Here is a 25,650-nt window from a genome sequence, read left to right as displayed (position 1 = left end):
AAATTCTTATACATTCCGAAATTTAAAATAAATATTATAGTCCGGACACATGATCTGAAGACATTAATTCATCAATTTCAGCACAGAAACTTAGTCACAAACAAAAGCAATTTTGAATTCAATATTTTCTAAAGTTAATAGAAAAAAAAGAATTCAGACAAGTTTGGGGGCAAGTGCCCCCCCCCATGCCCCTCCATGCCTATGATTGAAAATACTGTATATGTAGAGATTGTCTTTCATGGATAATCTTTCAGTTTCTATTTAGATCCGTTCCCTGTTGTTATGATATATCTCTCTATAATGCAGTAAAAAACTGAGAAAACTTGATACTTTTGATTGACCTTTATGTAATTAATAAAATAGTTGTTATAAATATTTAAGTAAAGGAGATGACAAAACAATTTAAAGCTTTTTGGATTAAAGTACTGTAAACATTGAGTACCTGTACACTAACATCATGAACTATTTCTCTTTCTGACAGTTGGTCAGTTTTTTTTATATTTTTACTGTGCGTTTGCAGACAGTATGAAACATATTCTCGTGTATTGACCATATTGAGATAAAAGATTAAGATCTGCTAAATTATTATCAGTGAGGAAAATGGGAATACCGCAAGTAAGCCTGCTTCAGTGAGCCTACCACAAATTCAGTATTGAACTTTCAGGCATCTGAACCCACTTTTCCAATATGAAAATTCAGTACACTAGTAATTTATTAAACAATGTGCCAGAACTATTTCATTAAATATAACATGAATCTATATTATTTAGTGACTGAAAACATTAAATGAAGTCCATCAAAATAATAACTACTGAGGAAAAAAAAAATTATGGTTTCTTTAACGACACTCGCAACTTGCAAGATTATATCAGCATTGCTGGTGTGCCAGAATTTTGTCCCACAGGAGTTCTTTTACATGCCAGTAAATCTACTGACATGAGCCTATTGCATTTAAGCAGACTTAAATGCCATCGCCCTGGGCCAGGATCGAACCCGCAACCTCGAGCACAGAAGGCCAACACTATACTGACTACGTTACCCAGGCCGATTAACTGCTGAGGAGAACAAAGTTCTAACTACATTTATTACTTCGTTCGACAGCTTATAAATATTGGTCTTTTAAGACATTCCTTCTTATTGTAGATCACTGTATGGCACTAAAGGAGAAAGCTGGTGGAGACGAGAACTTGTTCAAAGTGGAGAAGAGATTGAAGAGACTGCAAAGAAAACATGAACGTCAAAGTCAAGAACAGTATGAACGTGGAAAACAGCAGACCAGTGTCTTTGACTTCATCAACAGCAAGCTTGGAGGAAAAAAAGGTATAAATTGTATTCTCTTGATTGAGTTTAGAAGCATGTTTTTGTTCATATTCAATGTTAAATATAGGTGTGGGTTCTGTTTGTGGGAAGGGGTAGATTTTTTTTTTTACTGACAGAATACTATAGACTTTTTCTTCAATTAGGCCAAAACATATTCTTCAGTGGAAATAGAAAGCAAATATTATTTTTATCTTTTGTTGTAAATAGTTTTGATTGATGCTATATTCAGTTACTTCTCTTAGAAATCTAGTACTGTATGAAATTCACTTTTCCATTATGACGTTGTTGTAATGGCATCAGTTTGAATTTACAGATCACTTTGAATTAAAGTAGTTATTATAAACCTCTTGGGGAAAATTAATTTTTCTTTAAGTCATGATAGCATAACAAAGAATTATAATCATGAAACATGATTTGAAGACGCGAATTGCGTCAAAAAATATGTCTATTTTGACAATTGTGGTGATGAACAAAAGCCTAACATAGTTAATCATTTAAACATAGTTGTATTTGTAAGTGGATTTGAGGGAGGTGGGATATGATGGTATGGACTGGATTAATCTTGCTCAGGATAGGGACTGATGGTGGGCTTATGTGAGGGCACCAATGAACCTCCGGGTTCTTGAAAAGCTGTAAGTAGTAGCCTATGTATTTGTAGATGGAAAACTGTAATAAACATGTTCGTTACTGTCATTAAGTTTATACCAATTTTCAGGGGCGGCTTTTGAAGAGGGGCTGCAGAGCTGCAGCACCCCCAGACATTTGTGGCTCTTGTCTCGTTTTATGTTGTGAAAAACATTTATTATACAGTCTCTATTTAGCAGCTCGAATTTTTAAAAACATTTCACTCTCAATGACATGCACGCAATCGTTAGTGAAGTCACTTCCTCCCCTGGTGTTGCCAGAGCGAAACCAGAGACAAGGACTATAGGATGAAGCCACTTCCTCCTCTGGAGCTGCCAGTCTCGTCTCGGATGCTTTGCGCGTTAGTTTTACCCCTCCTCCTGCTGCCCCTTGCCATGAATCCAGAGTTTCCAGGCGCTGCAAAATTTGCAGCAGTTTGTCAATAGCGCGCAGTTTTAAATACATTTTCTTTAATGTTGTGAGTATAACAAGTGCAACAATGTTTAATTCTGTACAATATTTACAGTCTATTCAGTTCAGTACCTTAACAGTTCAGGAGAAATGTGAAATTAAGTGCCCATCAGTTGAATCTCATAATGGAAAGAGCCGCTAAACAAAATACAAATGCTCGCATATTTTTTGATAATTTATCCAGTATCCCTGCTTTCTTCGCTCGATCTCCATACAGTCTGTATTAGATTAATGTGTTTCAAAGACAATTCCATCAGCTGGGGCAACAAGATGGATTTAAAATTAGAACAGTAAATGTTGTTCATGAGAAGAAGGAGCCATTGCTAGAATGTTTTCAAACCATAATGGAATCTAAGACATCTAACATCACAATAAATAAGGCAAGCACCCTGGTGCGTACCCTTGAATATCCTGAATTCAATTTCTGGGTCTGTTATTTTTTTCATTTATCGATGTATCATGTATATATATTATACAACCAACTACAATATCGCCAGTTAGATATTTCTAAGGTTCAAATCTGCATATCAAAAATTAAATTATGGTTTATTTAACGACACTCGCAACAGCAGGGGTTATATCAGCGTCGCCCGGAATTTTGTCCGCAGGATTCTTTTAAATGCCAGTAAATCTACTAACATGAGCCTGTCTCATTTAAACACAACTTACAAGATAAGGCTCATGGAACTAATCTTTAAATAAAGTAAGTTGCTTGGTTTATTTTTGTATGCAGCTCCCCTTAATTCAATACCCACGAGCCGCCACTGCCAATTTTACAACTTTTCACCTACCGTTTTTATTTTATTTACTTTTTATTTATTTATTTATTATTAATTAATTAATTAATTTATTTATTTTTTTAGCCTATTCATTGTATCCTGTATTGAACTTGTATTGTGTTTAAACTTTAATTCTAAAATATAATTAATCTTTCTCTTTTATATAGGAAATATTCGATTGCATGTGTTATATTAAACTCCAACAGCTGTTCTGTCTCCCAGTTTAGCAGCAGTATTGGATTTGATTGTTGCATGGTGCATAACTTGTCTGAGTTGGGAGTACGAATTATAGATTACTTACTAGTGGCTTGTGCAGCAAATGCTGCAACTAAATTCATTAGAAGTTGAAATAAAAATGTTTCAGATTTATTTTTCAGAAAGAATATCAGACGTTTTGAAAGTTATTTGCTTCCATAATAATGAACCAAACTCCATGGATAATGTAACATTCAAAGCAATATAATAACTCAGTGAAGTATAACCCTGTCAAGTTATCTTTTAAAATGCTTCCCTCTTAATGGTTTTTATGTCAAATACTTTTTCTTGAACGCATCCATTTTCAGTTCGAGTTTAAATGCGAAAACGCAAGTAACAATATCAGGACAATCAGTATGTTTTTCAGATGGGAGTAAAGCAATAGCTATTTTAGGTCATTGTGAATTGCAGGTGAGAGTTAAGAAAATATCAGGTTTGCCATGCTTTCTAATAATAGACATAGCATCTTGGTATAGCTGTTGCACGTTTCGTGAACTGCCTTGAAATTAGAGACAGTATCACTATTTTTGCTGCTAAAAAATCTTGCTGACGTAATTGGAAGACTACAAAATCTTATAGGCCTCTTATTTTATCGGTAAGTAATGTCTTCTGGTTTCCTTAGAAATTGTAATCTTTGCACTTCCACCCGACAATACTGGTCTACTAAATATGTTGGACTAACTTGTATGACTAATGAATGTATGAGAAATGGCTACGAACAGCAATCTGAAATGATACAAACTGAAGTAAATTTATTTTATTGAGCTTGTTTTACTGGTGTAGGGCAGGTGAGTCATAAGGTTAGACGAGAGCATATGTCATCAAATCACAGTGAGGGCTTAATTTGGTCCTCTTTGTCTGCCATGCACAACGTAACAATATTTTGGGGTGGCTCACCATCTTCGGAGACAAAAACACTTTCAATTTCATTTGCAGTAACTTTATTGTATCGTTGTTGATCTAACCCAATAAGATCAATGAAACTTAAAATCTCTAGATCACACAGTTTCTTCATTTGGCAATATTTGCCCTGCATTTTGTAGGAAATAGCATAAAAATTGTTAGCAACAATATCTGACAACATTTAGAGTGTATTAGGTACCTGTGAGTGCTGGACATCATTTTGGCCACCTAAAACAATTAGCATATGTTGAATCAATGACGTATAATTGGCCATAAGCTCATAATGAATTGTTAGTGATGGAAGATTAGAGACGTAAATTATGTATCATCCCATGTATTTTCAACAGTGTAGGCTGTTGTGAGAAATCTATTTCTGAGATATGGAAAATGAGGCGAATGCTTTAACAGAGTTCTAGTATCTTATGTGCGTCCTAAATAAAATTGTTCATCATAAATTATTAGCTGTTTCAGTGTTTCATTCGTTACTGATTGCGGGAAATAAACTAACTCATCATGGCAGCAAGAAGTGAAATGGCCTGCTATTCTTCCTATAGCAAAATGATATGCTTGGCAGCGATTACAGATCTAATTGATTAAACCAAAGAAATATAAAATTAATTTTGATGTAGCTTAAAAATGCAGCTAAAATAGGAAACATGATTCAACTACTAATGCCTCTTCCATAGGAAAACAACAGGAAAATTAGAGAATCACACATATAAATATCTACACTGCATTGTCATTAAATATCTGAAAAAGACCCACACCACTTGATTAATAATTGTAAAAATATTTCATTTTTAATAACAATATTGTTATATTACGTAAGTTTTGTAGTTTTCAGCAATATATATATATATATATATATATATATATATGATGTAACTAAAATATGTGTTAAAATTTTAGGGGCATATTCTTCTCATATATAGGATGAAAACATGTTATATATGAGCATTAATCCGAAAATGCTTTATTTCCTTTTTGCAGCCATTTTTCTACAATTCTGCTTACATTGTATGATGTGGTACATTATGGGGGAAAAAAAATATTACACTACATGGAAAAGTCAATGCTTGGGCCAGGCTTTGTTGGTGATGTTTTGGTGGGACCTCATATTCTTCCATCCAGGCTCAACAGAGAAAGATACAAAGTACTTTTACAGTACACCTTGCTTGTCCTGTTACATCAAGTGCCATTAGCAATATGATAGAACATGTACTTCAAGCACCATGGATCTTCTGCTCATTTCAGAGTCAGTGCTCATCGATTTCCAAGTCAATTGTTCTGTGACGGATGTATAAGTAGAGATGTACCAATTCCTTGGCCAAATAGTCCAACATGTGAAGGCATCCACTGGAAAGCTATTGACTTGTTTTGATACCCTAGGTGTTTTAGGAGTTTACGGCATTCAGATGGGTACTGGAAATTCACCTATGTTGTTTTTGTTTCCGCCCTATATACAGAGTGTTTCCGGGCTGGTGTTACTAACTTTCAGAGATGATGGGGAAGGGCACATGTATCAATTTGAGATAAGGAACCCTGATCCGGAAATGATTGAGTCGAAAGTTATAAGCAAAAATAGTTGTGTGGAAATTAAATTGTTATTTGGCACAACATGTCCTACTTTCCTTAACCTTTGGAACAGTTGTGGAAAGATGGTATGGGCCGGATGTCTCCTACGTGGGTACTTGGACCAATACAATCTGTAAGCTTGTCTACTGTTCCCATTGGCTCATCCGTACTCGAAAATCAGGTCTGCATATTCCGCTCTTGTGCACTCCTCCATTTCACTAGGACTGATCAACTGGACACTGCAACTTGTACACATACACTGCTGTCTACAGACATGCATATCAGGACCGACCATGTCCGCTGCACATTACGCCATCTGCATTGCTTTAGTGTAGTTTCCTGTTCCCACCCCCTCAGACAGCACGCTAAATGGAATACTGTAAGTAGACAATGTAAACAACGTCAGAAGAATACAGTATGTGTAAGATGTACAGATAATTACACATAAATAAGGTGTACAGAGGAATAAAATTATTTCATTTCCACACAACTGTTTTTGTTTATAACTTTCGACTCAGTCATTTCCGGACCAGGGTTTCTTATCTCAAATTAATACATGTGCTCTTCCCCATCATCCCTGGAAGTTAGTAACGCTAGCCCAGAAACATTCTGTATAAGCAGTAGCTTGCTAGTTATAATATTCACTTGCTGCCAAGGTATTTAGTGCTGTAATCGAACTGAAAGGTGTCTATGAACGAAGTGAATCCAACTTGTTTCTTCATTAGTATTTTACTTTAACTTTCAATGGGGAAAATGTAATTTTAGAAGATTTTTGAATATTTATTATAGTTAGAGTATATTTAAAAGTATAATCATTATAACAAAGTGATTTTTTCAATAATTAAGTATCTGTGGAGAATGGATACCACTAGTTTAAAGGAGACCATCGAGAGTATCAACAAAAAATTGGAAGATCTACAAAAGGAAAATAATATATTAAAAAAGAAGGTGAAATACTTAGAAGAAAAGAAAAGGAGGAATAACTTAATTTTCTTTGGTATTGAAGAACAGGTGAAAGAACAGTCTATGGACATGTATGAAGTAATAGTAAATGTGTGCTGGGAATGGTTAGGCATCGACATTGGGAATGGTGAAGTGAAAGAGGTGTATAGAATGGGGCATGGGGAAAATATTGATCCGACTAGCAAACCGGATGATTAAGGAGAAAATCATAGATTGTAAGAAAGCATTGAAAGACTCGAACATTAGTATAGATGAAGATTTTGAATACGAGGTGAGGTGTAGAAGGAAGGTGTTAGTGCCGTTTATGAAAGCAGCTAGGAGTAATGAACATTATGCAAAATTAATTAAGGACAAATTGAAAATTAATGGTGAGTTATTTGACGTTGAATTTTGTTTGGAAAACTTGAATGCGTCGGAAAAGGGAGAGAATATTGACGAAAGAAAAGATTAGAGATAAAGGAGAGAGTTAGGAAGATTGTTAATAATAATGGAAGAAATAGAAAAGGTAAAGTTGCGGATGTCATGAGGTCAGTGACTCAAGAGGTTGCGAGGGAAGAATGTCGAAAGAATCCAGCATCAACAAATTCCACTCAGGCAGTGAACTCCAAGGCAGCGGCTGCACCATCTGGTTGTCGACCAGCAATGATGTCACCCCAAGGCCAAGCCAGCGGAACAAGCATAGGATCATATGGCAACAGAAGTGGAGAAAGGCAGAAGGGGAGAGAGAGGAATGCTGAATCGACGAAAGAAGTGACTGGTGAACGAGGAAGCGAAATAAGTGCGGGGAATAGAAGAGGAAGTAGTGAGTGTGTAAAGCGTGCCAGGAGTGCGAAAAGAGGGGGCAATAGTGGTGAAAAACCTGTCTATAATCTGAGGAAATGGTGCATCAATGGGTTGAAATAATAGTAGGTCAGTTAGGTAATGGTTAAATGGAGGTGAACTGTTGTTCTTTTGTTTCAGTGTTAAATTGTGTTATAAATAAAGTGAAAGCAATGTTGCTAGGTTACGAGCGCTAATGTGTGGTGTGAGAAGTGTTTAGACAGTGAATATAATATTAGTTCAAGTTTGTAGTGAAATAGTCAACAAGGGTTAGGTCTTTTATATTAAATAAGTTATGTGCATTGTTATTTAAAGTATTAAATTAGTTATGGAGGGAAGAATTATTTTTTAAGGGAACTGAGAATAAGAGAAGGGAAGTAGAATAATAGTGGATAAAGTAAAAGGATGGTCAAGTGAAAATGAAGGGATATCAAGGACATGGCAAGAACAGGCTTCAAGGGTCAATATACATCTTGTTTAAAATTGTAAATAGTGCAAGTAAGGGAATGCTGGCCCGAATACAGAAATGTGAAGGGCCAGCAGGACCGAAGATTTTTGAGAAATATATATCAATATCAATAATTAAGTGATAAAATAAATTTATTTTATAAGGAAATTCGATTAATAGACTACTTTATGAGTTGTTTGTGGCTTCTTTCCTCCCATTTCAGAAGCTAAAATTAATTATGTCACAAATGGAATCAAGGAAGAGAGCAAGGATACCTACATCAGTGTTTTCGAAAACAGGCATGATAGTCAATAAGCAAAGAATCCAACTGAAAGGTGACACAGTAAACAAGTTAATTTTCCTGAATAACAACAAATAATTTCCAAAGTGAAGGATATATTCCCATTTCTAAACTCAAGTTAAATATAAAAGTTAAAACAGGTATAGGAATATTGGAGCAACTCGTAATTACACAATTAGGAATGCCATCAGTGCCCTTGGATTTATTTGGCTTAAGCTTTTTAATGGCATTAGGAACATCTTCAATTGTAATTTTTGGTATAGGTAAGAAGTCAGTAGTGTTGTAGTTATTTATAAAGAAATTAGAGTTAAGGTTTATTTTGAACAGATTTAAATTGACTGGCAAAAGCATTTACAATTTCATTATGATCAGTGATAGGAACTCCATTTATTATTAATTCAGTGGGATAAGTATTGGATTTTCGAAAAGATTCCACATATTTCAAAAATTTCTTTGGTTCATTATTTAAATTATCATCAATTGATTGTATCCATTTTAATTTATCAGATTTAATCATAGCTTTGACTTGTTTTCTAAAATTAGAAAAAATTTGATAATGATGATCAGTTTTGTGTTTTTTTAAATTTCTGTGTGGTTTATTTTTTTTTTCTGAATTAGTTGACGTAGACAGTTTGAAAACCATTTAGGATAGTTCGACTTTTTAACAACATTGACCGAGATAGCAAGAGATATGGTATTATTTATCATTTGAGTCAAGGAATTAATGGCGGCATTTACATCAGTAGTCTGATATATGCTGTTCCAATCATAATTATAGAGAATAGAATAGAGATACTTGAGAATAATTTAAATACGAACTCATTTGACAATGTACAGATAACAATAAATTTACTTCCAGATCAATAAAGATACATGGGTGATAAGTATCTTCCATAACTTACTAGAGTGATTAGCCAGTTTAACTTTACTATAATTGACATTAGTGAAAACTAGATCAAGAAAATTTTTACTGTTTGTCGTAAAATTTATTTGATTTAGTTCCAGAAGTTACTGTTTGTCGTAAAATTTTGATTTAGTTCCAGAAGGCAAGAAGAGGTATATAAATCATTAGACTTAATTTTAGAGTAATAATGAACATCATTGAGATTACAACCAGATGACCAATCCATACTAGGTGCATTGAAATCACCAAGAATTAATATTCGAAAATTATGAGTATCAGGATTTTTTTTTCAATAAAATTTAGATAAAATTTTAATTGTTTATGATCAGTGTCAGGTGGGAAATAATGGTTACCAGTTAATAAATTACAACCATCAGCCATTTTAATTTCAATCCAAACATATTCACTAATAATTTCTAAGTCATGTCGTCGACATGTAAAAGGTATCTGGTTGCTTATTGCAGTTAAGACACTACCATCTCTATTTTTATTGATGTCCTCAAACTTTCTATAAGCACGAAACACAGTATAATTATTAGGAAATAATTTTGAATTAACAATTGGTTCTGATATCCATGTTTCAGTTAGATAATGATGTCATTATTACTTACTACATTTTGAAAAATTTCATCAACTTTAGTATTAAGTTCACGTACATTTTGGTAAAATATCTCAAGATGATTACCGTACTAGAATAACACATTGAGAGTAAAATAGGGCAAATTAAGAGGTATTTTCCCTAGAATGAACAGAAACAGAATTAGCTGAGGGAGCAAAATGTTGCTCAGGTTTCAATTTGCCATAAAAAGGTGTAGTAAGGCACCCAGCAGGCCAAACTTCGGCATTATTTATTAGCTGAAAATCTCTCTCATCCACAGAGATGTGGAAGGAGGAATTTATTTGATATTTCGTTTTCAGTTTTGTCACTACAAGGGACCTTAAATTTAGTTGATTATTGAGAGAGTCCTCAATGTTATTTGCGTTAACTTTATAGCTGAATCTAGAGACAATTGTCGATAATTAGGTATGCCTTAATTTTTTGGGAAAATGGTACTGTAGCAAAATTCAGAGTGTCTTGATTTTGCAAAAGAAAGCCATTAGAATTCTATGTCAATCAAACTATCTTGAACATTGTCGACCTCTTTTCAAACAATCACAGATATAAATTTATATGTATATATATATATATATATATATATATATATATATATATATATATATATATATATATATATACGACCTAGTCCTTTACACTCCACAAAATATAGACAATTACTCATTAATAGCCAATATACATGATCATGAAATTAGAAATAGTGAACAAATTAATATTCCATATTGTAGATTACATAAAACTAGTGCAAATTTTTCTGTCATGGGGATGAAATTATATAATAAGCTTCCCAGTCAATATTATAAATTACCAACCAATAGTTTCAAAGCTAGATTTTATAATTGGGTTTTAATTAATCCTTTCTACTCTGTAGATGAGTTTCTTAACATAAATTCATACGAAATTGTTTTTTAATAAATAAAGTTATTTACATTTAGTTACAAGTATTGTAAAAAGATTAAAGTGTTTTCTTTAATTTTAGAGTTTCAAAATGTTTTGCGTTTTCATTCTAATTAAACTTTACTGTTTTCCATTATATATGTATTTTCAAATGTATGTTTTTTTTCCTCCCTTCTGTATTGTGACGAAGCCTATCATTGTATGTTTAATGGCTTAATAAATTGAATTGAAAAAGTGATTTAGATTTAATTCCCTCTGGGACCACTTCTAACATACTCGTAGTCAATGTTCCAACTTCAGGCTCACGTTTTCTGTATTTCTCTTTAGTAACTAATTGAAAGCCTTCTGAATCATTAGGATCTGTTAGAACATTGGCCACAGCAAATTCACATTCCTTGTTATGCTTATTCAACGTAATAGTAGTAGCAGGCAAAGTCCTCCTGGTTGCTGATCCAGCGGAATTACAAGCATTCGAATTGTCAGCTGCTATATTCTGCGATGGAACTTTGCTATTTGATTTACTGAGAATGGGATAACTTGATTGATTAGATTGTTGACCATTATTGGAATTAATATGATCTGATATAAGGGGGGGGAGCAATCCTTAGATAATAATTCAGACATTTGAAGTTTAAGCGCAATATTTTCATTCTTTAACTCATTCATGTTCATTTTGTAGACTCTGTACATATCCTAGGACATTACTCTCCATATCGATTAATGAAACACTATTGAGTCTAACAGTTTCAATTTGTACCAAAGACCTTCAGCTCTACTTGCAGACAAATTAGGAAGAACCAATTCACATGTCGGAGATATCATCTTTTTCCCCAGCAGCAGCACCATTAATGGATCGAACCGGTGTGTTGTCACCATGTGAAGACACACTAACACATTTTAGGCACTTGTATGAAGAACTACCACTTTGCATATATATATATATATATATATATATATATATCATATTTTGCATCACCAATATTGATGCAGTCCAAATGAAAACATAGACCATAGGGCCTCACATATTTTAAAAATTTCTGTCTTCCATAGAAGACCCCACAATAAGTAGGACAGACATCCTTGCTAGGTGCCATCCCGAAAAAATGATGATGATGATGATGTTGAATGGAATATGCTGTGTAATACGCGCAGCTATTCACACACACATCCGATCAGCATGACATGATAATGATGATGATAATAATAATAATAATAATAATAATAATAATAATAATAATAATAATAATGAAACAGGTTCATATTAATAAGGAACAGGTTCGTTTTAATAGTTTTCCTATGTCCCTCTTTACTAAGACATATGACTCGGTTAAGAGAGAAGTTTTATATAATATTCTTATTGAATTTGGTATTCCCAAGAAACTAGTTCGATTAATTAAAATGTGTCTCAATGAAACGTACAGCAGAATCCGTATAGGCCAGTTTCTATCTGATGCTTTTCCAATTTACTGCGGGCTAAAGCAAGGAGATGCACTATCATCTTTACTTTTAACTTCACTCTAGAATATGCCATTAGGAAAGTTCAGGATAATAGACAGGGTTTGGAACTGAACTGGTTACATCAGCTTCTTGTCTATGCGGATGACATGAATATGTTAGGAGAAAATTCACAAACGATTAGGGAAAACACGGAAATTTTACTTGCAGCAAGTAAAGTGATAGGTTTGGAAGTAAATCCCGAAAAGACAAAGTATATGATTATGTCTCGTGACCAGAATATTGTACAAAATGGAAACATAAAAATTGGAGATTTATCCTTTGAAGAGGTGGAAAAATTCAGATATCTTGGAGCAACAGTAACAGATATAAATGACACTCGGGAGGAAATTAAACGCAGAATAAATATGGGAAATGCCTGTTATTATTCGGTTGAGAAGCTGTCAAAAAATCTGAAAGTTATAATTTATCAAACAGTTATATTACCGGTTGTGAAACTTGGACTCTCACTTTGAGAGGAACAAAGATTAAGGGTGTTTGAGAATAAGGTTCTTAGGAAAATATTTGGGGCTAAGAGGGATGAAGTTATAGGTGAATGAAGAAAGTTACACAACACAGAACTGCACATATTGTATTCTTCACCTAACATATTAGGAACATTAAATCCAGACGTTTGAGATGGGCAGGGCATGTAGCACGTATGGACAAATCCTAAATGCATATAGAGTGTTAGTTGGGAGACCGGAGGGAAAAAGATCTTTGGGGAGGCCGAGACATAGATGGGAGGATAATATTAAAATGGATTTGAGGGAGGTGGGATATGATGATAGAGACTGGATTAATCTTGCAAAGGATAGCGACAATGGCGGGCTTATGTGAGGGTGGCAATGAACCTGCAGGTTCCTTAAAAGCCATTTGTAAGTAAGTAAGTAGCCTATGTCCCTCTTCACTGCACCTACAATAACATCTGAACGCATGCAGGGGTCTTGCTGTGTGGAGTGCATCGTCTCGGGCAAACTTAGTGTTTGCAGGATATTTCTCTAAATTGGAATCATACTCTATTGTGTATTCTTTATAAATATGCAATAAAATAATATACAACAATTTATATGAGTACTATACTATTGATTTTATTTTATTGTCTGGAATCTGACAGAATTACTACTTTTTTAAATAAATGCTCTGATTTTGAAGGTTTTTTTTGTATTGAAAGTATCTCGCCATCAAAATTTGTTGTTTCAGCTTCTGCATGACAGTGAAATGCGAAAAGGGGACATGTTCCTCTGCAGTCTGTTCCTAGTTCGTCATCTAATAAGAAGTTCCATCAGTGTATGCTAACTCGCTTTAGCCTGAGGCTGTTTGGGCTTGGCATAAATAGAAAAGTAGAAATAATTCTGCATTTAATATTTAAATGCTACCAAACATAGGGATCTGGACACACACTGTGCTTATTGCGTTTTATGTGTTCATGTTATGCTAGAAAAAAATAAAAAAGCATTTGGATAGATTAGAAGTGTTTCTGATTTCAAATAAAAATCTATTAATTTCTATTAAAAATGATCATATTTCATGTGCATTATTCTGAGATAAATTGACTCACAGATACTCGTACTGAATATGAACAAAACTTGTGCAGTAGCTAGGGGGAAAAGGTGTACACAGACGGACAGACAGACAGATGGCATGGCCAAAACAACTTTTTTGGTACTGGTAGGTAATGCTGAAAACGTGTATTGTGACAGAATTTTTAAAATAGATTTTTTGTAGCATTACAGAGAAAAAATGATACTGTACTACTACATACTGCATATCTTCTGAGTTTGCCTTTATGTATTGTTATATTTATGGAATAATGTCAGTTTCTTTTCATGGTATATTATTTGAATTCTGTACTTTATTGTAGAAAACTTTTATTTCTTATACAATTTTCTTGCATGCCCCACTGCTACTTATTAAGAGAAGGTTAGCATAAGGTAATATAATTTTGACTATCTGTCTTCATAAGTTTTATTTTTAAGTGCTTTGTTTGTATTTTTGCATCTCTCTGATATTTCTGAACAGCTTCATGTTCTATAGCCCATGAGTATAATTGAGTATAATTGTTAGGTTTATTGTTATTGTCTTAAGGTCTACCAGACCGTGACTCACATCCCATTGTTTTCGGTAACTTTTAATCATTTAATTATTTTACTAATGCTGAAAGCAGCAGCAGCAGCGGTGGCGGCGGCGGCAGCAGAAGATTATTCATCTGATGTTTGTTATAATAGCTTTTCCTTTAACATTGCAGGTAGCATAGAGGATCAGCTTTCTTCAAAATATTCGAATAAAGATAAGAAACTGAAATCAGAATCCTGCCAAAGTCTAAAGGTGTTTGGATTTCATGTGGGAGAGGAGATACGGAAAACTGAAAGGGATATGGCACGCTTGCGGGAGTCCCTGTTTCGTCAAGTGGAGGGCTCAGCTGCACACAACACAATAATGAGCAAGTTGGAGGAAAAAGAAGAGGAATTGAAGAAACTTCGGGCATCAGAGCACAGCATTGATCTGGAGCGCAGTCAAAGAAAGAATTGCAAGAAACTCACTGTGTTTTGATTTAAATACATGCTTTAAGAGAAAGAGAGATATGAGTATATTCCACATTATTAGATAGTCGATTTCTGTTATAATGTTCATAACGTTTGTATTTGATAAACGTATTTTCACTAGCTATTCAAGTGGTCAAGTGTTATCATGCTTTTGCATAAATTCAAATTTCATAGTTTGAAACACGTCTGAGAACAATGTATTTTAAGGACGATAACAATATTTAGTATGATTTATTTCGAAAGGGAAGCAAAGCTGTAAGCTCCATGGCGTAGATTTATGACATATGAAAGAACCTTGCTTTTGAAAGAGTGGATTACAGACAAAATTTACCGATCATTTCACACCCTGATCATAATTTAACTCTACTAGTTACTCTTGCCAATCCTTCTGTCATTCTATCTTACAGTTGCTCCCACCTCAGAAATGGAATTCTTCACGTTGCCAGACTAAAAAAATTTAGAAAGTATTTGCCCATCAAATCTTAGAGATGTTAGCAACAATCCAAGATGTTTTAAGCCACTAAAATCTTTTATAAGGCTTAAATAAAATATGTTAGACTTTTTAGACTTTTGTGGGTATTTTCACTTTCTCACTTGGTTCCTTGTTAATTTTCTACTATCATTCAATTCAAGATGTTTTCACTTCGGAATATTTCTGGAATGCCACAGAAACTACTAAAACTCTTATGACTTACATAAAATATGTTAAACTTTTTAATCTACAGATTCGGAAATAACATTTCGAGCTACTCTTGATGATGCTTACAGTGCGAGGTGCACACTACCATGTTCCCTGTCTGGATAATACTGGAACTGGACCATCGTCAGAAAAACGACATGCCACATGGATGACAGAGTTTGTGCTTCATCATAATAACTCATTCATTTGCGTCGTCTTTGCGACATGCAGAAGATCATGGGTTAGGTACCCGTGGACAGCGAATTTTTTTGTTTTAACATAAAATTGTTTCGAAAAACTGCAATGGATGTTTCAGTTAGTTTTTTTTCTTTATATAGCATAAATTATTTCCCATATCCCATGAGATTGTATTTGGCTTGACCCCGCAAAAAAGAAAGTATAAAAATATGTATTGGAAGATCCATTTTGTCTTTCTACTGAAAAAAAAAAAAATAAAAAAATAGTTAATCGTAATAAAGAAACAAAAAAAAAAAGACTCTGGAGAACCTAATACTTTGTTCACCAGCCATTGCTTCTACCACTGCTCTGATCTGGCGAGACATGAAATCGACGAGACCGTGGAACAAAGGTTCTCGATCCATGGCAAGGTCTTCCCACATTTCGAGAACTTGCCTCCTCTATTTTAATTCTTCCCACACATTCTCTATTACATTCAAATTTGACGACACAGGAGGCCAGTTGATCACTTCGATCTTGGGCCTCCCAGCGAACTAGGCTTGAATGTCTCTCACTGTATGTGCAGCAAAGTTATCCTGCTGAAAACAATAATGTTCCTTCAGGGTAACATTCCCGAGTGAATGGGAGGAACACATCCAAAGTGTGTCGGTACTGCGCCAAATCCAAGTGGCTCTCTTTATAATACCTGTTCCGCCCCAAGACACCCAGGCCCAGCATGATACACTAATGTATCCCGACCTGCCAGACAGTTCACATGTTGCGTGCCGTACCTCGAACCTGACTCTCGATAAACTCAGACAGGTCCGTCGAAATCGTTGAAATGCTGGTCTTGTCAGAGAAAATAACTCCCCCCCCCCCCCAATCAAAACCGTCATCTAGGCCAGTTACAAAAGCAAGATGGTCTAGAGCTTGTTCTAATGTAATTTTCTCTTTAGTCGCTGCCCAGTAGCATCTAATATTATAATCTACTCTCAAACAGTTACAAACCATTTGAGAACAGCGTGGAAAGCCAGACGCAGCCTGCAGTTGATGAGCAGAGTACAAGGGATCCACAGAAATCGCTCTGCACAAGGCTTTGTCTTGTTCCCTTGTAGAAATATGCAGACGTCCAGAACCAGAATGTCTCTCGACCTCCCCATGATTTCGAAAACAGCGAGCCCACTCCTGAACTGTAAAACGAGGAATTCCCAGTCTCCGACCTGCCTCTGAGGCTGAAAAGCCATTTTCGATCAGAGCAATCAGCTGAAGTCTCAGTCCTCTGCAGTTCGCTATGTTAATGAGGCATGACTTCAGTGCACACATCGACATAGCTACTATTAATCAAAACACCTGCCTAATAATGATGATAACAGCATGGTTTAAGAACAGTTCAGTCCAGTATTTTACTGGTGTTAGAGGGAGATATATTTTTCCAACTAATAACAAAATCGCGAAATTACTCAGTCAAACTGATGCCTAAAAGTCGTTCAGTAAACGAACATGATAAGATAATCGTGATTATGACATTCCTCTCTAAGCTGTTCAATAGCTCCATGTCATCATTCTTGATTGTTGAGAACAAGGCTCTGTGTTCGGATCATGATGTCGACTTTTTTTTTTAATTCATAATATAGGTCAAATTTAATTTATTGTCGTTCTGTTTTACTGTAATGTTTATAAATGCCCATCTGTTCTTAATATTAGATCACTTTTCATAGCATCATTTTAAATGCCCTTCATATTGCTATAAGAATCGAAGAAAAATTATATATTTAAGTTGCTGACAAAAGATGCTGTGTGGACTAACGCTTTGGAGAACTGGGCATGCACAGTGTGTTATAAGCGAAATTTATACCATAAGGAGCTCCAAATTATTTCTGTATACACTCTTTGACTCTAAACTACGAACGCACCCACACAGGAAACAAGAGGCGCCAAGACCAACAACGACCAGTTCTGAAGATGATCGAAAAGAGGTCGAAACATGTTAACAAGGTACGTTAAAATTTAACACAAGAAAGTTCTTATCATACATATTCCGAAGTTAATACAGTGTTAAAAGTTGTGTAATCAAGATGTATAATGAACTATAAATTTATTTCTATAAATACACTTCCAGACAGCACACATGCTTCTGGAAAGCGCTTGCGCAGTGTAACATCTACATATTCACGCTGCATTTATCAAGTTTGCTCTATTTAAATTAAATCATTTATCGAGTTTTGAAAAAACCTATCAAGTTTAACATCCTCTACACACTACATGTGTCGCATTATGAAAAATCTGACATCACAGTTGGATGCGCAGGAGCAAAATTGTAGTGACATAATGTATAACTCAGTTTCATAAAATTTTACATCTATCGAATTTTGAAAAAACGCTCCTCAATTAGTATAGCCTGGTTTTAATTAGAACATTTTCATGTACAGTCTGAGACAGAAAATATGACTGATTTCCTGTAATGTAAATTTGTCTAAGTTCATCTTTGGATAGCACCCGGTTCACATGAGGAAAAATCTGTCTTATTTAAAAAGAGGATTTTTGTGTTGAACCTAACTTACACTCTGTATATATCTTTCTTACTTAAATTTATTTATGACGACACTTGATCAATAAACAGACAGAAAACAAAACAAACAAGAAAAGAGAGAGGAGAAACACAGTGGAGTCTTTGACTTTTAACCACTCGCTTACTACATAGCCACATTACCTCTGAACTGTGGGTTCGAGACGAATTAACAGAGCCATACCGCTTCATAAGAAATTAGTTCACATGTAATCCTAAGGTCTCACGAAGTCAAAGGGGACTTAGCATATGGCAGCTGGTCATTTTTTGTCTAAAACTATACGTACCTTTTTACTGAGGATTGGGCTTTAAAAAAAGTATCAAGTTTCATTTGCTTTCCGCTTTTGTACTGTTTCTTAATAAAGATCGAAATTTCCGAAAATGTTCGTAATAAGCGTCTCCTCCTGATCTGAAGAAGCGTCCACGAATGAGATGATGTCGTCCCTGTGTTCTCTAACCATCAATAGTTTCAGATCAGCTTGAACCGTTTTTTCTTCTTCTTCTTTTTCGCCATCAACCTCTGGATCACCTTGTAGAATATCTTCAGGAATCTCTCCCTAGCCTAGAATTTGGTAGTCTGTGTCACCCTCGTCGATGTCTAGTTATTGTTCATTGTCATTCCCATTGACATCATCAGCTCACATCACAATTTCAGGGAAATCAGAGGTTTCAAAACCTCTGAAATCATATTCTGGTTCACTCTCATTCAGTAGGGGTGAGTCCGGTAGGTCCAGACACTTAAGGTTTCTTGTCTGTAGTGATTTTATTTAATGATTTATTGAACAAATAAAATCTCTTAAACACTGTCTTAAACATGTAGTACAGCACAGCATATATTGAAAACAGGAACTATGATCTAAGTAGTAGGAAAAAAATGTTTCTAAAGTAACTGATTTTCTCAGAATGTTGAAAAATGGCCGGTAGGACCGGACAGGCAGGAACTTCTTCTATAACAAGTATATTTGGGGAAATGTTTTATGAATAACTGAAGTCGGACTTGGCGAAGTTGTAATAGGGGCTTAGAACAAAGTGATCTTTGATTCCCAGGTATACAAGGTGTTTGAAAAGCATGAAAGCATGTGAATGAAAGGAGTCCCCAAAAATCAGCAAAACGAGTAAGATGATAGTAAACTTGTTTATATTAATTGATGTGTAAATGTGGTATTAAGTAGACATAATACAAAAGAAAATTAATTCGGCTACCTTTGGGCCTAGTTAAAAAAAAAATGGCTAAACAAGTAATAACTCTCGTTACAATCAATACAATTATTATTGTTTTGGGACAAAAAAGTCTTTATGTCATTGTTTTAAGACACACATTACACTTATAAAACAATGCTGCGCCTTCCACACTTGAGCAGCTTTCATGGGTCCACCCTTTACACTCTTAACACTGTATCCAATCTTTATCGAAACTTTCTCCACACAAAATACAGTTGGTTTCTTCTGTTTCTCCTGCATTAACTTGTGCCGACGTTGAGGGACCTTCGAAGTCAAGAGTTTTTGAACATTTAGGCCTAGACCTAAGGGGTTTCTTTGTTTCCTTTGCTACTTTCTCATCATGTTTGGCTTGTAACTGTTGTTTGAATGGACTTGACGTAAGGATCTCGATTCTCTGTGCTTTCCATTTTACGGCCTTCAAGTCTTCTTTTGCTGACATTGGGCACAGGTGAAATCTTCTGGAGAATGGATGTAGGCCTACTGTTACATAGATCTGGACTGGAATCCTCATTTGCAGATGTTTCAGATAGCATAGTCTGACTTTCAGGTTCTCTACCCTCACCAGGATTTTACATTTCTGTCATTTGAGATGGCAGGAAATCTAGATCGGAGAAGATCTCAGAGTCAAAAGGATGGATGCCTGTACAAGAGAATCCTTTTCGAGCAATCTCCACACGACAAACTTTACTGTAGGATGTAGATACAAGCTCTGAGATATTGTATTCATTTATTCTCAGGCCACGGTTCTTTCTTATCCATGATGAACAGGCTTCTACATATGTGCTTTTAAAAGGCTTCATGAATGTCCTATCTAAGGGCTGCAATTTGTGTGTCGTGTGAGGCGGTGTTGAGAGCATATGGATATGATGTGCTCTAGCGTACTGGATGACCTCCAGTTCCTTATGGCTGCAGTAGCCATCTAGCACCAAGAGCACAGGACTCTGTTCTGTTGGATGTGCATGTTTTTCAAAATTCTTCAACCAAGTCAAAAAAATGTTGCCATTCATCCAGCTGTTTTCCTGAGCAACCCAATCATTAGCCTCTGATTCATTTTCTGTCGTGGAAATATGAAAAGAGGCGGAATATATTGCCCGTGGCACTCATACAAAACATCAAAGTGACATTGCGGCCTCTTTCCCCTGAAGTTAGTTTACCAACCTGTCGCTTGCCCTTCACTGAAATAACTTTGTTGTTCTCATGGACAGAAGAGACAATCGTTTCTTCGACATTGAAAATTCTTGACGCAGGAAAAGATAATTTTTCCAAAAACTGTCGAAGATTCTCAAAAAATAAGGCAACTTGTGGCTTATTAAAACACACTGCCCGCATGATACTGGTGGATTCTGGTGTCCGCAATGCCAGCTCAGGGTGTCTATTCATAAAATCATAATAGAAATTCCTTCCAGCTACTTTATTGTCCCTATTGAGGGAGAGAGGGAATAAGACCTTCGGGAAGGCCGAGATGTAGATGGGAGGATAATATTAAAATGGATTTGAGGGAGGTGGGATATGATGGTAGGGACTGGATTAATCTTGCTCAGGATAGGGACCGATGGCGGGCTTATGTGAGGGCGACAATGAACCTCCGGGTTCCTTAAAAGCCATAAGTAAGTAAGTATTGAATCTGTGTGGCAGCTTCAGTGCCTCTGCCAAGTCGAACGCCAGCTTCAGAAATTCTTTCCTAGTTACAGGCATGAGCATGCTATCCAACTCCTTGATGTGAGCTATTAATTGCTCCTCATAACTGTTGCTGAAAGTTCTTTCAAATCTACCTAATTTTGGCTGAATCTGAATTTCTCCTCCTTTCTCAGTTTTTGCAATTCTGTCCTGCAAAGTACTCTTTGGAACGCTGAAAATTCTGGCTGCTTCCCTGATGCTTTTTTGTCTAATAACATGCTATTCAGAGCCTGTTTCATATTTTCTTCTGACCAAGACCTCTTTTTGTTCCCGTTATAGTTGAGTTTCGGCATATTTTATATGCTGTGATGCCATCTGCAACACAGAAAATAAACTACTTTACTGTCCGGTCATATAGGACATTGTCGTGTCCGGACATACCAGACACGCATATTGATAGTGAAATTCCCTCCATTAACTACATGCAATAGATTTTTAATGAAAACTCTCTGAACAGCTTATTCACACATTGTTATGGACCCACACATAATACAGTCGCAATCCACTTACCTAATTCAATACAGTGGGCCTCCAAATCTTACTTGAGTCAGGAGTGCAGACACTTAGAAACACAATAAACAGCATAACTTCTGAACGGTTTAACGTACAAACTCGTACTGCCTGCCTTGGTATACATTTGGAAGGGAGCGTGAGTGGCAGACAGGGAGGTGCTGCTACAGTGCGGCATTTTCGTGTAAATACAAGTGTCCAGCAGTAGAGGATGTCCGGACGTACCGGACCCTCCCCTAACTTGGTCCAGCCATTACCCAATACTATAGTCTTTGTTCCTTCCAAGTGGCAGTAAAATTAAAGATGGTAGACAATGTTGTATGAGGTCAAATTTTAAAGTGTCCTGGCTCCTCTTTTTTCTTCTTCATTGTGGTTTTCGTTTTCCAAGACAACCATTTTTTCTTCAAGAAACTTCTTATACAACCTCTTGCAGGCAACAGTGACTCCCTGGTCCATAAGTTGTAATATGGAAGTGGTGTTCTAAGAAAAGAAGATTCATTTTATTCTCCCATTCCTACTACGGTAACCAATTTCTGAGCATTAAGATGGGCTGATGCATTATCAAGACGTGAAACAGCTTAAGGCGAGATTTTCAGGATGTTCTCGAGTAATTTAGCACTTTAGTTATAAAGTGATAGAAAAACCAGTCGGAAAAATGTGATTTGTATACCAGGCATTCCTTGAGCTGAAATACAGTAGTTGGCAGGCATTTGGTTCATAACATTTTTCGAAGCACGAGACTTTCGTGCTTTTCCGACTACAATCGGCCTAAGGCAATGAGCACTATCAACAAAACCCACTTGTTTAATTTGCAGCCAGACATGCTAATCTCACGTTTGTTTGTAAGGGTATTTTCGTGAACATGATAGAACAGACTGGTCTCATCTGCATTGTAAACTGAGACAGTAAACGACTCTCAGATTCAACAACTTCATTGATGTATTTTCTGAAGGGCTCAATTTGTTCAATATCAGCACTGAGTGCTTCATCACATGTTTGCCTGTTCGTAATGCTACGGTGTTTATGAAAGTATCAAAACCACCTGGAACTGTATGTCGATGTGTTGTGGCAATTTTTCAGCAGCCATCCTTAGTTCAACACTACGAACAACAATGTCACTAGAACACTGTTGAATGAACCACTTGTAAACTCCTGCTTCTGAATTCTTAGGATTGGCCAACTTCACATGTTTCTTATATACCACAGTGAAACCACTTTTGGAGCTGTCAGCACTATATTTCACAAACTGAGTCAGTCTGTCTTTATTTTTTGCGAATGTCTGAAAGTTCACAAGCATGAGTAACAAATGCATCACTTTCCAACTCACTTCTGTACTACCCATTTTCTTTTAAATCCAGACATATTAACAATTGCCAGATTTAGGCATAGGCAACCTAGGCAGTTGCCGAGGGCGGCAATTTCCAGGGGGTGGCATTTTCTCTCTCTCTCTCTTTCTGTTCCTTTTTTGTTTGTTTTTTTTTTTTGTTTTTTTTTGTTTATTTTGTTTTTTGTTTTGTTTTTTTTTTTTTTTTTTTGCAATGAAATTTGTTTTTAAAACACTTGTTGGTAAATCTTTTCTGAAGTTTGTTCTTGAACACCTTGTAGAAGTCGGATATTGTTTTGTTATCGCATTGTCGTGGTTGTGGCGAGAGTAAAAGGAAAGTGTGTAGCTGCATAGTTATATTGTAATGTCGGTATCACATTATTATACTATGAAACTGCTTAAATTTAACTGCTTGTATAAACAAGAATGCATTGTTGAAGATCAAATTGGATGTGTTTATTATTTATCGCTATGTATATTAACCACAATCCTGTTACGTTTTCAATATGTATCCTCAACAATACTATTTAATCACTTGTCAGCATGTGCACTATATAATTCAATATGAAAGGTTTATTGCACAAAGTGTTGGAGTTTATTTTTCAATTTACTTTATATTTCCTATCGAAGTAAGAAATAAATATTCGTAATAATTATACCATCAACAAAACAAATGCTTAAAAATAAACCACAACATGCCTTTCACAAATCACTTTTGTTTCAACAGTGAATAAGTTTGAATGTTATTTCTTTGCATCGAGTCTGATGTGCTTTGTAAGATTGACTTTGATGACATCATCAATCCTTTCTCTGTGAAGTAAGTGCAAAAGAAATCTTTATAATTCAGAAGTAAGAAGCATGTATTTTGATTCCAGTAATTTATTGTTTTCTGAATTGTAACGTTTCATTTAAAACTAATGTAAACTAAACATGACCTATATAATAGCTGCTCATAAACTGTTTGTGAGAGTTGGGAGGGCGGCAAATTTTAGCACTGCCTAGAGGTGGCACTATACCTACATCCGGCCTTGATATTAACTGATGCAGCATTAATAATAATTATTGATCGAGCAACAGCATAAACCTCACGTGTTTTGAGTTAACAGTTGCTAACAATGATACTACAGGCTACCGACACTATGCTTACCAGTGCTATCAAATCCTACTATTACGAATATACACGAATATACACGAAATATACACAGTGTATCTGAAGATGCATTTATAAACACTGCTGATTGCTGGCGATTAACCATCATATTATTTGTTATTTCATTTTGTGTATTTGTAAATTATATCTTTTAAATCCGAGGTTCCTTGAATCGAGGTCCATTAGATCGAGAGTTACTGTACTCTTAGAAAACCAGCCCACATCAGCACTTTTATCCACTACAAATTGTATTTCTTGAAGTCAAGCATTTGACGTGAACCTGACAGACAGATAGTGTAAGAATTATTTGAAACACCTTGAATTGATTGAGGCAGGGGCGTATTTTGCGGGCTACCGGGGCTACCGGCGGTAGCCCAAGGAAATTACAAAAGAAAAAGTTTATAATATAACATAATGTAATAATTTTGTATTATTAGTTTTACCATAGTAATTAAAATTAAAGTAATTGTTAGATATATTTTGTGTAATAATAGGGTCAGCGGTAGCCCAAACCCTTTAACCAGTATACGCCACTGGATTGAGGAAGAAAAGAAGTAAGCTCTTTTATGTATACAATTATGTTGATTAATTCTAGCATAATTAGCAAATAATGTGATAATTTTAAATTTAATTTAAATATAGTGTTACTGTAATTTGGTTGTTCTTTCAGGCTGGAAATATCAGACAGCACATAGGAAGAACAAGGTGAACATTTAAATTTCGAGAAAATCTCAAAAAACTTTTTAACTGTAGTATTTTGTTTGTTTTTATGAACAAACTACAACTTTTTCTTTGAAATTTCATCTCTAAAAACTGCATTTGATTATTGTTAGTGAATTTCTTGTACAGACGAAACAAATCTACTTCAAAACAGATCATGTAAATACTAATTGAAGAAAGATCAGAAGAGAGTAAAACTTAATTTTGTGAATCGATGAATAAATAAATGTCTCCACTAATATGGATTTTTTTTTATTTAATGCTAATGCGTTCTCAGTCTTCTTGTAATTGAGTTTGTTTCTTTAATTTTCTTTTCTTTTCATGTAACTATACACAGAGTGCATATTTGTATGGATATGTGTATGTGTGTACATGGTTGATTGATTGGAATTTGTGTAAGTATCGTGGTTTGACAATCGCGAGCACAGACACATAATTTGTGATTCTTATTCGCTACATAAATGACAGTAATTTTATATAAATGTGTCAAATGATTGGTATCTGAATCCCACAGTATTTCTCTCTCCTTCCCTCCCCCTCTGCCTCTGATCCTCCATCCCTCCCTACCTCCTCTATCTCCCTCTCCATCCCTCTCTCTCTCTCTCTCTCTCTCTCTTTTTTTTTTTTTTTTTTTTTTTTTTTTTTGGAGTCTGAATTCAGGCATTGTTGGCAGCACTAATTATTTTAAGACTTGGATAAGAAAGTGATCAA

At 35.3% G+C, this 25,650-nt stretch overlaps 1 protein-coding gene across 3 annotated transcripts in view; it reads left to right on the top strand.

Annotated features, from left to right (window-relative positions):
- Window positions 1–25,421, top strand: part of LOC138696170 (zinc finger CCCH-type with G patch domain-containing protein) — a 139,045-nt gene extending 113,624 nt beyond the window's left edge. For all 3 annotated transcript variants that reach the window (XM_069820765.1, XM_069820764.1, XM_069820762.1), the window contains 2 exons: window positions 1,144–1,320; window positions 14,618–25,421. In XM_069820765.1, the coding sequence (XP_069676866.1) occupies window positions 1,144–1,320; window positions 14,618–14,922 (482 nt within the window). In that variant the 3' untranslated portion in view covers window positions 14,923–25,421. The remainder of the gene's footprint in view (window positions 1–1,143; window positions 1,321–14,617) is intronic.
- The last annotated feature ends 229 nt before the right edge of the window (window positions 25,422–25,650 follow it).

The sequence above is a fragment of the Periplaneta americana genome, chromosome 3, assembly GCF_040183065.1.
Source record: "Periplaneta americana isolate PAMFEO1 chromosome 3, P.americana_PAMFEO1_priV1, whole genome shotgun sequence".
Taxonomy (NCBI): domain Eukaryota; kingdom Metazoa; phylum Arthropoda; class Insecta; order Blattodea; family Blattidae; genus Periplaneta; species Periplaneta americana.
The sequence above is the reverse complement of the archived record's forward strand: the minus strand, read 5'-3'. Positions and strand labels throughout refer to the sequence as shown.